Source organism: Dermacentor andersoni, chromosome 4, assembly GCF_023375885.2.
Source record: "Dermacentor andersoni chromosome 4, qqDerAnde1_hic_scaffold, whole genome shotgun sequence".
Lineage (NCBI taxonomy): Eukaryota > Metazoa > Arthropoda > Arachnida > Ixodida > Ixodidae > Dermacentor > Dermacentor andersoni.
The window spans coordinates 84,597,050-84,612,556 of record NC_092817.1 but is presented as its reverse complement, the minus strand read 5'-3'; the positions used below and the strand labels follow the sequence as shown (position 1 = coordinate 84,612,556).

Below are 15,507 nucleotides of genomic sequence, written 5' to 3'. Positions count from 1 at the left end.
GGAAGCGATATAGCATATATACGGCGGAAAGAGATTTCTCGAGAGGTCTGGTTGCCACGTCGGGGCGAACGCGAGCGATACGTGACACAAACGGCGCGAGGCTCGTAGAACGCCTTCTCGTAATCTGTCCTTATAGTTTGAGCGGCAAAGATGTGGCTTTGAGGTGAGCACTGAATCGCCTTGGTGGTCGTCCTCTCGGACTAGGAAATGTTGCCATGGGGCCGTTGGGGTAACGCTTCGTTGCAGCGATCTGCTCAATTGAGAGCCTTAATAACTTTCGTTAATAAAAGCGATAGCGTATCTGCGTATGAACGCTTAGTATGTTCTTGTGTTCTTTTTTTAGACTGGGTTGATTGACTTTGTGTCTAATTGAAGAAAGTGCAGCACGTGCCATTTCATTGCTGTTTTTTTTTTTTTCTATACAAATTGTGCTTGATGGCGAAGCGTTTTTTTTTACTATCGATCACCTGATTTCATCATAATTTCATCATTGAACTATCAATTGTTTGTTAAGAAGCCGGCGGTGCAATAGTTGCAGCGTTTCCAATTTTATCCAAATAAAACCACCCACTCGCTCAGGCGCGTAACCACGGTATACGATTACGGTCGGCCCTTCTCAGTTTTTATTTTTCCCGAATTCGACATAACCTTTCAGTTCTCATTTCCGCCCGAAAATGCGCTTTTCTTTACGGTGAATATGTTTTTGCCAGATCAACTTTTACGGCCTGTTCTGGAACACTGTACTGTTTTTGTTTTTTTCGGTAATTATCTGGTACACTAATTTTCTTGACGCTGATACGGGCTCTATAACTGCGGATCCCTCTTCTCAACGCTGTAGTTGCATCCAATAAACCAAATATCAATGTTTTGTGTTTAGTGAGGGCAAATGTGAATGGGCAGGAATTAAGACTAAGTGCATCTTGAGGTTCAAACACAAATAGAAGGATAGTGTATTCATGACATTATAGGGTACAGAGCTACGATGAAAAATACAGAAAAAAAAAGGCTATAGGTAAATACGATAGGTCTTACGAGGCACTCCGAAAAACCTAGCCATGCCTTGAACATTCAAGCACGCAATTACGAAGTAAGTAAAGATTGCTTGGGCGGTAGGTCTGACACATGATCTTGCCCTCGCCAGACATCTTTTTTAGCATTAGAGCGTTACAGCGCATGTAACTAAGCTCGTACATTTGAGCCCTTAAGCAAGTGCATAAGTAAGTGCTGATGGCCGCCTTAGCTTTATGATATTGTTACGCGGAAGCTTTTATTCTTTACAGCCAAGCTGTTCGTGGCTAGGGTTCGTGGATTTTTCGTGTCTATCAACAAATCTGCATGTGCAAAATCTCGAATTTTATGCAAGATCGCTTTATTCTACGCAAAATCTTATACATCTCATCACTTGGATATGCATTTTCAGTAGATTAGTTATCAACAGGTATAATTTTCAATATCAGTACACTCTAAGGTAGATATCTCTTTTTCCTTCCTTACGGGGGTTTGAGCCATTGCTAAAGGGGATATGAACCATTCATTGTCTTACATGACGGATAAATTTCTCATTGGATAGGCATACAAATGCTTACACATTTAATAACATAGGTGATATGAGAATGTGTGTGCGTACTTATCTTCAAGATGACCACCGATCAGGACAATAAATGTGTTCGTAACTTTGTTCAAAATTCTGTGTCACCTCTGTGTCGTGTGCTAAACAGCTTCGCTGGTCATCCACCTTCACAGAGTGGAATGGCTCATGATTTTTTTCTTTCTTTTCTTTTTGATAAGCTTTTGCGGACCGTTTTTCGTTGAAGCTGAATTCTGAAGAAAAATAATCCATACTTTCTTGTTGTTCCAACAAAGGACACTGAAACCTATGTGGGATATAGTGCAAAATCCAGGCCTTTATGTTATAAAGCACAGACTCGAATAATAGCTGATTTTATTCCGATAAAGATGCCCCTCTATCAAAGGTGCGAACAAATTATGATAAGCAGCGACTTGGTTTCGCAGATATTAAACGCTGGAACACATTACAAATATCGCTTAAAAACCCCACATTTTTGATATCGTTCAGTGGACGTGCATCGCGATTACATCGCCTGGCATATTTTTGTTTTGTTTTGGAAAAGGGAATCTTGTTTTTGTGTTAGAATGTTACAGAACAGTGCAAACTAATTATCTAACCAGGTGTTTTATCCTTTCTGAAATATTTCCTTTTTTTTCTTTTCTTTAGCATCATACATTCTTTCTTTGTGTACAAGTTTTAAAGTTTTATGATGTTTATATTCTAAGGAACCACTCTATATTCTCGCCGAGCTCGAGCTATGACGACGAAGAAAACGTAACGCGTGTTGATGATCAGTACAGATTAAAAAGATTCACGTGTGGCGATGATCAGTGCAGATAAAGAAAACAGAAAGTCACATAATTCGCTCACAATATTAGTACTGTAGCGAAGAAGACAGGTGTGTCCTTCAGGCGCGTCGTCAACGCCACGCTCGAGAACAGAGCTCGCGCGCTCGGTGCCTTACGCTTGATCAACAGATTTGATTGCGTATCGTCATGGCTTGTTAATTAAACCGCGTTACATATCCGGCTGAGGTGCGGGGTGTCGATACCAGTACCCCTCGCAAATTTCCTTCATAATTTCCTGTTCTCTCTCTCTCTCTCCTTCGTAGTTTCCTCTTCTTATACTTTCTGTTGCTTTCTGATACACATCTTACGTCTACGCATGCAGTGAAAAGTGGTCAGTCCACAGCGTACTACATGGGGACGTCGATCATTATGCAAGAAAGAAGTGAGGCGCTCAGACAGGGCACAAGAGTAGAGAAGTGGACAACACGAACGCAGTCGTTCTAATGGGGACTTCTTTCTCTATAATTATGCTACAACTATTTGAAAATTTTGTGTCTGCGTGAAATAAACCAGAGGTGAAACTACGATGCACGCGGATTAGAACACCAAGTAGTACTTGGAGCTGCTGTTGCCTCAACGCATCGATAACTACGAGTACCCAGATCCTCAGTTCACGGTATGCGTCGTCCTCGTGGTGGCACGATTTCGAAACACACGAGCGATGGCGTCTGTGTAACACTGTTACGTCATCGAGGAAGACGGGAGGACGCGTTGAACCGTACGCGTGCTGACAGAGCTGACGCCTGCCGCCTATGTAATATGACATCTGTGGGAGTCACGCGAGCCTCAGATGAATGGTTCTTCCGCTGGAGCGATTGTGGCCGCGTTGAATGGTGGTCACGAGCTGTGTAAGTGCGACTCGCGTTCACTCGTTACGCTGTACGACGAGTGAAAGGTGCCTTCGTTGCGAGCTTGATGCGGTGCCTTTCGACACGTTGCCTTTCGCCAAGTTTTATTATTAATTATTATTATTATTATTATTATTATTATTATTATTATTATTATTATTATTATTATTATTATTTCCTCTTAGAAATAAATTGACAGCACAAGGAAAAGTGAGGCAGTTGCCGTGCCGGACCCACTGTGTGTAAAGCAGTACTCAGGCCACTTAGAAGGACATACTACAGTTTCTTAGTTTTTAACAATACAGATTTTTTTGTAAAAAGGCTATAAGCGCTGCGAACGTCTTTGCAGATGAGTTCCTAGGCGAGATGACCTTACTCTGGCGCTAATAACGTGACCAGAAGGTTATTTATTTATTTATTTGTTTATTTACCTCACAGGCTCCTGTGAGGTAAATAAATAAACAGCGCATACCTCACGAGGCATACGCTGTTGCGTAGCGTAAATAGCGCCCCCCGAACTCTACCAGACGTTATAGGCACAACCGACACGAGACAGTTGCCACCTACCGGATCTCCGGCCGAGTTTGACAGCACGGCACTTACAAGCACTCGCATCTTTACTGCCTTGTAAGTCTCCACTAATTTACTGAGTGATAACATAAATGATACCAAAATATACTAACTGTAACAGATAAATGTCACTAAGAGAGCAATTCCTGTAATGAACCAAACCTTTCTAACATTTCTTTACCTACATTCCTAACGCTTAATCTGGCACAAAACACTAGGATATGAACTCAATTACACTTTTACGCGCTACCATCTTTACTACCTTCTGCTGGGTATCCGCCGTGGTTGCTTAGGTGCTATGGTGTTGGGCTGCTAAGCACGAGGTCGCCGTAAGAAATCCCGGCCCCGGCGGCCGCATCTCGATGGGAGCGGAAACAACCGTGTACTTAGATTTTGGTGCACGTTATAGAACCCCAGGTGGGCCAAATTATTCCGGAGCCCCCCACTACGACTTGCGTCATAATTAGATCATTGTTTTGGCACGTAAGACTCCATAATTTTTTTTTTAATTTAACCCTTCTCGGTGTCGCAGGCTGCCGCGGGCATATTGTCTACGAAATTGCTCAGTGACAAAATAAATGACAGCTAAATATCCTCCTTGCAACAAATACACGTCTTGAAGAGCACAATTCCTGCCATAAACAGTCCTTCTTATGCCTACTGTCCTGTCATTAAATATATCGGCAACGTATCGCCATCTCGCGGATTTGCGCGATATTGATTGCGTCACGTACGCACGCCGGACAAACTTTCGATGGGGCCTGACCTAAAGCAATTTAGTGTGAAGAAGAGACATGTTGAATAGAGAAACAAATACCCGGTAGACACCCGCAGAAGAGATCAGCCCGTATTCCCGAGATCAGTGGCAACGTCGCGAGTACCGCTGTGCCGGCGCGTCGAGGTCGCTTTTCTTGTGACGCGCACGGCTCTTAAATGAAAGTTCAAGCCACAATCCGCTATGCAGGCCACTCATGACTGCACGGCAAGCTGTGACTTGCAAAAATGTTGAAACTAAAGCAAAAGGCGAACCATCAACGGATTTAAGGAAGATATGTCTGTGCTAAAGTTTCACTCAGTTCCACGACTGCAAAACACATCGCCAGGGACACTACCGTGGCATCGACTCGCACAGAGTTAGGCCTACTTTCGTTTAAGCAAACCCATATAAGCGCTCTTGGAACTTTTATAAACACTCGAGCAGACCCATATAAGTAGCATAGGGATTTTCAGTGCCCTCGGCAGCTGCAAACATCCAAAAAGCGTAGATGGAAGAAGTCAGAGGAGTGTTACATCTCGATACGGCGATGAGCATCCCTTAGACGTTTACCAAGGGGCAAGCCTCCCCCACTCCCCCACCCCCATTTGTTAGCGCCTATCCAAAAGTCGACGCGGCGTTGACACCGACTGTTCACAGGCCAACAAAAGACGCCTCTACCTGAACCTGACAACCTTAGCTAATTGATGAAAAGGGCCAACGTAGAATGTTACCGTGGGAACGGCTTTGACCTCGGATTCCGAGATTGCTACGTGCTTGCGCCATATGCGGCGGCAAAGGTGCAACGCAGGAGGTGGAGTTCGGCGGAACGGTGCGATATCCTGGGTGGGATATTGCGACCCATTCGAAGATTGTGATCGGCCGCAACACAGTCATCAGATTCCGTAGCCTAGTCTTCTAGGGAACACGACGGGATTAAAAGCGGATACATTTGGTGCAGTGAGTGTGCTGACATGTCCTGATGTGAACTGAGACGTTTACTATGCTCCTTCATGGAGTGAGCTTCCGTATGTGGAGCCAGTGTTAATAATGCAAAATAAAAAAAATTATATCCTTCCCACTACCAGAGGTACTCGTAAATGGGCTTACTGGATTCCTGGCCCTAACGCGGCCTCAAGCCGCAATAGGAGGTAACAAAGGCTTTGCGAGGGAGAGGAGTTGTCGTTGCGCCCTGCTGAGGGATTGCACTATAATTTAGTTATTATAGTTATTAGGCCTGCCTGCTTATAGGTATTCTCTGGGTGCACACTAGGTCCGCCACGGAAGTGCGTGCCGGAGTAACGGATGTCGGCGCAGGCCGGTTTTACGCCTATTCCACCCACGCTGTCACAACCTGAAAACGTTACGCCATCTCATGGAGAGCTACGCAGGCTTTCGCAACAGCCTGCGCTATCAGACGCCCTGTGAGGTCACCTTTATCACTCCGTCTATTTCCTTCGCTGCTCTTCTTGGAGAATGTTCTGCGCTTAGTGGCGCTGCCAACGGTGGAGTTTGTTTTTGTCAAATCTCACAACGCTAAATTTCAAGCAGACGAACGCTTCCCTATAGAGCAATGGCCGCGTATATACTTCCCATGTGTTGAAGGCTATATCAATGACTCTATTTCTCGGGGTCCTCGGGGTGCAGCAGCACGTTGGCTTGGGATGTATACAGTATTGTGCACGGCTTCCTGATTTGCTTGCTTTACTGTAACTGTCATTATCCAATGGTGCAACTTTGTTCTACTATTTATTTTTTTTGTGTAACCGCTTGTAGGCGGGTTTAAGCGATCGAAGGTATATGGGTATAGAATGTATGTTGATTTATTGAATCACCCTCCGATAATTGATTATAAGAATTTTCTTCATTGCATCTACTTTGACCTCTCAGTCCAAGCTGTCGGCCGTGATGTTCGTTTCGGAAATGTTTGTGGCTTTGGGATAGCCGGGACCTAAGAACGCCTGCCTTTTTACTCTTCTTTCCATATTTCTTTTTGTTTACTCTACAATTGCTTGCCTGATTTTTGTGTGTGTAGTGCCTATGCGTTTTCAAAAATTACATACATACATACATACATACATACATACATACATACATACATACATACATACATACATACATACATACATACATACATACAGTGTGTCCGTAAAGTCATGGCGTACTTTTGACAGGTCCCAGAAAATCAACGAAACAAGATAGAAATGTGTAAACTTCACCAAATGAAAGTAAAACTCTACGAGGTTATCGCAGACATCGGGAGAGAGCGCTGAAGATCGGTGCGTGCTATGTGCGCAGAGAACCAGATGCACTGAAGATTTAAAAGTCGCCACGGCGATGTTAATGCGCAGTTACATGATGTCCTTTTTTTTAGCTTGATCTGAAAACACGCATTTTGAAGGATGCATGCGGCGCTTCAATGAACCTTTTCGGTGCCAACTTAGGTCACTGGGTATGTTACGCTCTCCAACGAACTTCTAGACTTGACGCCAACTTGGGTAACTATAGGTATGTGTCACTGCGTATGTATGTGACGTTCTGCGCACCCGTGCCACGGGACGTGGACTTCGCGGCGGCGCCGCTAGATGGCGTAACGTGGGCAGTTGGATGCGCGAGAGAGGAGCTCGACTGGATACGCGTTTCGGCGTTCGTATATATACGATGCGTCTCTACATTGCTTCAAGGCTAATCGCATTGACGTCGACATTCATCGTGAGATGGGTTCTGCCGGAATGTCTTGTTTTCTTTTTTTTTGCGTCAAATTACCTGGTATGTTACAACCACTGCCGTTAAGACAATTCCTTCTTTTTTGCGTTCCTCGCTTTTGTGTCAAAGCTTGGCATAGGTGTTACGTGGCTTGGCGATACAGGATCACAAATATTACTCGGCATGTACTTGAAAGTCCTCTGCATTCAGATCCTTTGTAGAGACGAAAGGCCGTAATTGCCTTTCAATCTAGCACGTGAAAGCTTTTGTGCACATTGTATAACTGTAATCTTATCGCATGTTTTAGATGAAGCCCGCGCGCCCACACATTCGACTCGCTCTATCATACACGATAAGTTCGCGACAGGGCAAATAACGCGTGAACGTGGCCCTTGCGTAAGCTTGACCGCACTAGCAATACATATCGGTAGTAAAGTTTGATAAATGAGGCCTTTGCCCCGGAGTCCACGTGATATAGTATTCGCCTGCTGCCCGAAATATAACTGAGTGCTCTGAGCTTTTGCCTGAATGTTGTCAGCCGAGCAGGAACTCAACAGGGCTGACATCTTATCTAGATTAGCAAAACACAATTTGCAAAAGAAAAGAGGCAAGTTAAAAGTGCAATAACTTATGAGTTCCGTCGAGTGCGAACTGATAGCACTTAAGTGATCTCCTTAAGATTAGATAGTGCTGTGATAGTCCGCTATCACATTTGCCGCTCACGAGCATAGAAACTTAATCAAAACCATATATATATATATATATATATATATATATATATATATATATATATATATATATATATATATATATATATATATATATTGAGCATTTCATTTTCGTCTTTCCTGCTTGTTCATTATAAAGAACATTGGTGGCTGCTATTATTATTATTATTATTTTTTATTTATTTGTTTCCACAAGCAAGGAGGTACATGGTTGTGGCGGAAAAAAACAAGGGGAAAAAAGCTGCGGAGAAGCAGCTTGACTGGCCCCAGGTTCCGTTTACAATGGCAGCAGCAGGGCAGGTGGGAAACGGTAAGGGAAAACAAGAAAGAGAAGAAAAAAAGAAAAGAAAAGAGAAAAAGAAAAAAAAGAGCAAAAACACTAAGGGCAAAAAATTACTAAGTACAACGGTACACAGTCAAGATTGCAGGAACATATCACGCAGATTTTTTGCGGAACAAGTGAGCACATCGATGTTGCGTCTGGTGAGACCATTGAGTAAACTGGGCAACCAGTGGCATAACATTTGCTGGCCATAATTAGTCCGAAGTTGAGGAACATACCAAGTCTCAGGAGCTCGAGTTGTGTAGGGGGTTTCTCGTTTTGTGAGATTAGCGAGAGAGCTGAGGGCGCCAATATTTTTCTCATATCTTCTGTAGGTTGACAACAAGCTCAGGTTTATTAGGGCAGGCAATTTAAGGGTTTTAAGGGCGCTGAAAAGAGGAGCGGAATGAAAATCACGAGGCTTATTACAAATGACACGAAGAAATTTCTTCTGGATTACTCACACCTTAGGGTTGATTGATTGATTGATTGATTGATTGATTGATTGATTGATTGATTGATTGATTGATTGATTGATTGATTGATTGATAAATGCCGCACAAAGATAAAGAAAAGCGGCCTAGCAGTTGTCTCCTGAAAGGGACGCCATGCTCAACCGCTTAAAGGGGAGAGAGAAGGAGGAGATAAAGAAAAAGAAAGAAGGAAGAGAAAGGCACAACACTTCACTACTTTTTATCATGTAGACAATATTCACACCAGAGAAAGATATATTACTCGAAGCTCCACTCTCCAAAATTGGATTAGGGTTTAAGTAGACCAGTATTATTATCATTTGGGGCCTCGACACTTGGCTATGGGCACAGAGACGTTTGTTCCGCAGTGTTTGATTACTTAACTGAAACAAAACAATTGCACTGCTAATTAATGTATCTTTATTCTAGATATCAAAAGTACATTCATTTCACCTAAATTGGGTTCTATAAATTATTTATTAACATTAATTTCTCCTTCATTATAGCCTTTTCAAACATTCACCTTTCAGTTAGTCTGATTGCTCGCTCGCATATACTAGTCTAGTTATTGAATCATCTCCTTTTTTGTATTTCTTTTACTATTGCGTTTATCGTTTTCAAAGAAGAATTTCCTTTATCTATCTCCTGCCGCCCGATTCTTGGCCTGTGCCCCTTAGTGGGCGCGAGCCATGACAGAGGTTCATCATCATCATCACATGCATATTAAGAGCACAGCAGACGATAGCCCCGTGGTTCAGAACTCGGGTGGCTAAAAGGTTAAAAATAATGCGACAGGCGTTTCCCGAAGAGCGCGTAAACAAAAACATCAGCATAACGTGCCAGCGGGAAGGAAACAGGCGCCTGTTGTATACAAAGAGATGTGCAGCGCTGGAACTGCGCCAGGGTGCCGGACCAAGCGCTCACGTGAGTGGCGTCGCCACTCGTATGTCGAAAACAGGTCTGACTGTCGTCACGCGCGCGGCGGCAGAGAACTATGAGATCGATGAAAGCCTCACTCCTGTCGAATCGGGCACCGGCCACCTGCTTATTCTGCGTGCATATATGACGTAGTGGTATTATGCTGACACCCCTCTCCGCCATGGTGGACAGTTAACTAACTTAAGATAGGAAGTCTCTCTCTCTCTCTCTCTCTCTCTCTCTCTCTCTCTATATATATATATATATATATATATATATATATATATATATATATATATTTTTTTTTTTTTTTTCTTGCCCCCCTCTTTTTTTTTAACAACATAAAATTTCAAGGTCACCTGTGGCATACAACAGAATTCTACTTCTTGAGCTGGAGTACTCTAAGAGGCGAATATTAAAAAAATAAAATACAAATGAATCGTCGACTAATTACTAACCTGTCGGTAATTAACTTTCAAGATAATTACCTTACGTCATATACTTCAATTTACGAATTGTAGTTGGTAAGCTTGCAACTACGTCATATCCACTTGCAACGATTTGTGAGGTTGGCACCAAATATGCGCGATCGAGTAACAAGTTAAACAGTTAATTAGTGAAATTATGTTAGTTAGTCAATTATGCATTCAGCATTTTTGTACGAGTATAATGTTGGGCTCTTTGAATAATCTAGTTTAATGAGTGGATTTTGTGCTGCATGCCACTGGGGGGCGATATATAAAAATTCCGTTAACGTAAAAAAAAAATGACACCACACAGTCTAAACAAAATATTGTGATAATACGACAAAATATTTATGCTCATTTATCGCGCAATCAATTTATTTTATATTAAAGCAGGACCAAATATAACTGCAGAGCAGAGAGAAAGAAAGCTGTTTAATGAAATTCCGAGAATGGCGGTTTAGATAGCGGTCTGAGGCGGCAACCTCATCCTGATGGGAGTGTATTGCGAAAACGGTAGCGTACCGTGCGCGAATTAATTGGGTGCATGTTAAAGAAACACAGGGTGTCAAAATCAATCCGGAGTCTCCCACTATATGCGGAGTGTGTCATAATGAGCTCGTCGTTTTGACATTCAAAACTCTGGAATATAATTTAATTTAAATGAGGATAATTCTGTCTTCTCTTGTGTTCATGTCTGCACGCCGTAGCCCTTCTTCGCATTATAACTGTAACGGACGCAAGCAAAGGCTCACGTTCAGTGAAAAGGTGGCCAAACCCGTAATGTCTTTATATATATATATATATATATATATATATATATATATATATATATATATATATATATATATATATATATATATATACAGGGTGTCCCAGCTAACTTGGACCAAGATTCGAAATATACCCAAGAGCTCTAGAGAAATCGTACCGACTGCATAGTAGCCGTAGTCGTATGTACTTACGGCCAGTATTTTTTTCATCACGAAGTATGACTTAATTACTTACTTTTAATTAGTGAACTGTTTAATTATTGCTTGAATCGCAAACATGACAATTACAAACTTGTAGGGCACCTCAAATAACCTCCGAATCAAGCATTTGTTTAGTGCTCATCTTTGTCTCGTAGGTTTCTCCGAGAAAAAACAAAAGCGCGCCAAACATCCAAAATACGAAATAGATACGCGCTCGCGCGCCGCTACTCAGGCGCTCCGAAGCGAATAGCCACGGATACACGGCTTTACTAGCGGCGGCAGCTCGATGCAGGGCTTCACGCTATGTGATGGTCGCGCCGTCAAGAGAACACGCCGCTGACGCATTGATAAGCGTAGCGGAGCCTTGTACGATGCGGCGATAAGAGAATGCAGCCGTATATCTTTCAATGGTTGCTTGTAGGCGCTTGAGTAGAGGCGTGCGAGTGCGCATGAATTTCGTATTTCGCGTATTTCGCGAGCTTTAATTACATATAATTGGTTACTGAAGAAAGTAATTTAATTACAGTGAGCGTTACTGAGTAAGCAATGTAATAGTTGAATTAAAAGATTACCAAAGGACGTAATTGTTTACGAGTAAATAATTACACGTAATTCGCTACGCACAACTTTGGGCTGTCGATAATTTAGTGACTTCTTTCTTTTTTTTCTACCTTTTTTTTCTTTATTACTGAATTTTGGGGCAATTTGAACTGGATACCACATTTTATTAACTGCTTTTACTTCGACATGTGATATTCTTCATGACATTTTAAAGGGTGCAGGGCGCGCGTAAAAAGGAAATTGCCGCATGTCCTTACGCCTCCGCTCATGTGTGTTATAGAGTAAGCGTGTTCTAGCTCACCGAACTTGAGGTTACGATCACACTGTCTACCCACGTGGATGCTCATCGTGCGGTGACGTGGCGTGAGCACAATTTGCATTGAACACTCGTGAGAGCACAATTTTCTTTAATAACTCTCACTCGACAATAATGCTCGCATTTTTTTTTTAGGAGGATGACGAGGATAGAAAGGAAATGCAGGGAGGCCAACCACAGGCGCGTCCCGTTTGCTACCCTGCGCAGGATGGATGTTGTCGGATTTAAACAAAGAAAGGAGAGCGAGGAAGGAAGACACACTGTATCAGTGTGTAGACAACGTGCGGTCTTTCATCACGCCTACACGCAGTCGGCCACCGAGGCCAGTCGATTGCAGAAAGTGCAGCAATGACGCCCGCGTCGATTCGTTTAAGGCTGCGATGCATGCACGGTGCCGTGTTACAGCAGTCCGTCTCTCGGAAACGTACACTGCGATCTAGACGGTTAAAACGCGGTCCGACGAACGCCGCAGGGAACAGGGCCGTATACTTTCCGTTCTGCAGAAAAAGGACAGCATTGAAAACGCGCGCGTAAAACGAGCCTCCGTTTCGATGCGGCAACACCCGTGTGAATTGTAGCTTATGGCGCACGTCGAGATCTACTAGGGTTAGATGGCAACAAACAACGATGGTGTAGCGCGTGCTAACGTTGTTGTGTCTCTGGTATGTCACGCGGGAGGCGCACATCGACCGTCTCATGTGACTACAGTCTAGTTCGTTTCCTATAACAGCCACTTCGTGGCAGCTGTGCCCTTTTTTGTACATTTTGTTTTTTTTTTATATATACAAGTGCTTGCACTGCTTATCTAGCTGACTACTTTATTGTTTTGGCGGCCAGGTTCCATTCAGTTCATTCTTAAGCTTACAGCGCAAACACCTAAGCCCAAATGACGTGTTACTGTTATTCAATTCATGTCGTGCGCTTCGACTTATTCAACAGCGCGATGTTAAGTATTTCTTTTGCTTCTTTTTTTTTTATGTGCGGCAGCAGTCAGGTGCTCGCTGACGACGCCCACTGTCGGCATGCATATTATTTTATCGTCGTCGTCTGGCTACCTTGTCATCATCCCCAGCGTCACTCCATAGGAAGAAGAAAAATTAAAACTCTCGCTGCAACCGCCACCACTGGGATTCGAGCCCATGTCACTGCAGCAATGTACACTTAGGAATCGGGTGCGCCATAACCACTGTGCTAACGCAAATCTTCTCTCTTTCTTTCTTTCTTTAATATTTTTTTTAATGTTTGGTTCTCATTTCTAGTTCTTAGTGCGAATCAGTGTACTGCTTTGTATGGTGTTAATTTTCTTTTCATGTACTGCTCATTTTTCCATCATGGTGATGATCATCTGGTGCTTGTTATGGCTACCCGGTTCTCGCAGCTTCATTGTTAACCTTCAAGTTTCTGCGCCATATGTAAGCACCAGTGCAGTGCAGTGATTCTACAGATTTCTTTTAAATGTTAACGGTAAGCTGCCTGTCATGACTTTGCAACGTCTGCCGCATGAGATCCGAACCATCTTTATTCTGCAAATTTCCTGCTCATGGTCAGGGTCACCTGTTATAGATAGACTTATAACCTTTCACCGATCCTAACTGCTGACTTCCTATCACGAATTCTCGTTCTCTGGCCGGGACATCGAACATTACATTAGCCTTCTGCATATTAATCTTCAACCCAACATTTACACCCTCTCGGCTAACGTTCTCAATCATTTGTCGCAATTCATCTCCAGCGTTGCGGAACAGGACAATGTCATCTGCAAACCGCAATTCGCTGAGATGCTCCCCCGTTGATCCTCTCTGCTAACACCGCTCAATAAAGCAGCTTGAATACTCCTTATAACCATGCAGTGAGCAGCGTAACAGCATGATAGTAAATGGTAGTGAATATGCAGGAGACACGATTTCTCCAACGCGCTATTGGAGAAATTGCATCGTATTGCTACGATGACAACATCGCAATGCAACGTGACCGGTTAATATCAAATTTTATACTATATAAGCTACGTCGTGTGATGGAATTATTCGTGTCAGTCTCACCATGAAAAAAGTTATACTCTATAGCAGACAGTTTTGTTAGCTCACAAGTTCTCAATTCAGTCTGCCTGAGCGTTCAGTATTAGGTAGCCACCACGCACACATGCACTCTAAAGTTAAATGGCGTAGACGTGCACATTAAGACTCCACTATTCCACATGCTGCCGTTCTGTTGACTATCACCGACGATATCGTGAAACGTGTCCTCCTTACGCAAAAGACGAGAGGAGAGACATCTCGCTCTGCATGGATTGAACAACCGACTTACCAGGCTGCAATTCCTCGGGTCGACATCTTCTTGTGTTTTTTCCTTGCTTTTTTTTCTCGCACTGTAGCAAGTTCACCGCGTATTCACTCCCAGCTCAAGGCAGCAGAAATAGCACAAATCACAGCGGACGCGTCAGCGACTTTCGCGACGGGCGTCACTTCGAAACCGATCAGCTTCGAGTACGCACCTCCGACCAGTCGATAAAGGCGAAAGATAAGAGACGCCGAAGTGGGCGCACTCGTTGCCGCTTCTTACGAGGCCGGACATGCTGTCTGCTTTGATTGTGCGGCCAGACGTACAATCCCACGCGCACCTGGTAAGTACGTTGCAGACGGAGGCGCCGCATAGACTGGCACTCAGTGCAGTGCATCGCATACGGCAGGTCCGGGACCGGGTACAAACGCATTCAATGACCGTTGCACAAGACCGGAGCGATGGCCGTTGCGTATGTATGATATTTGAGATAGCGCGATACCAAGGTTCGTTCGTATCTGTCGTTACCGCTTGTAGGACTGTAGGACGCCGTGCTAACTGCAAAGCACCGCTGATGGCTCTTCGAGTGTGTATTTCCTGAAAATGCATGGTACGACGTTGACTGCATGTGTCTTCGAGTGCACACGAGGTGCTACTGTTCAGCCGCCGAATGGATCACATGTGGAGAGCGTGCTTTATTTAGCGACCTCCGAGGTGTCACACTGTCATCGCCGCCTTTAATTACTCAGCTGGTGATATGCACGTCGAACGCGTATATCGAGTGTCACAGGACAGTCAACGGTCAGACATCCTGATCGTTGTGACCTTTCGACAGTCATGCTCAGCGGTGACATTATTGCGGTGTTTACATGGCTCGGGTCTATACACCCCATCCAGACGTATACAAGTGAGTGCATGGCGTTGTTCAGAAATAGACCCATGGGCGAGACTGGAGGCATGCGACAGTTGAACGATTTTTCAAAAGCAATTAAACGAAATATACAACTTTTTTCTCTCTCTCTTTTGAGGTTCCGAATGACAGCATCCCATTGTACAGCATGTAGTGTAAGTGAATTTGATGCTCTCTTTTCGTCGACGGTCTGTATACTGCTTACTTTCCTCACTATAGGAAACACTGAGCCCACGTGCACCGTAACGATCAAATTTTCTTTTCCATT

The 15,507-nt window shown here is 43.6% G+C and overlaps 1 protein-coding gene across 2 annotated transcripts in view; it reads right to left on the bottom strand.

Annotated features, from left to right (window-relative positions):
* LOC126536425 (choline/ethanolamine kinase) overlaps positions 1-14,520 on the bottom strand; it is a 136,537-nt gene extending 122,017 nt beyond the window's left edge. The window contains exon 1 of one of the 2 annotated variants that reach the window (XM_050183379.3): positions 14,357-14,520. In XM_050183379.3, coding sequence (XP_050039336.1) covers positions 14,357-14,382 — 26 coding nt within the window. In that variant the 5' untranslated portion in view covers positions 14,383-14,520. The remainder of the gene's footprint in view (positions 1-14,356) is intronic. The other variant, XM_050183381.3, reaches the window with a different exon arrangement.
* Positions 14,521-15,507: the final 987 nt, after the last annotated feature.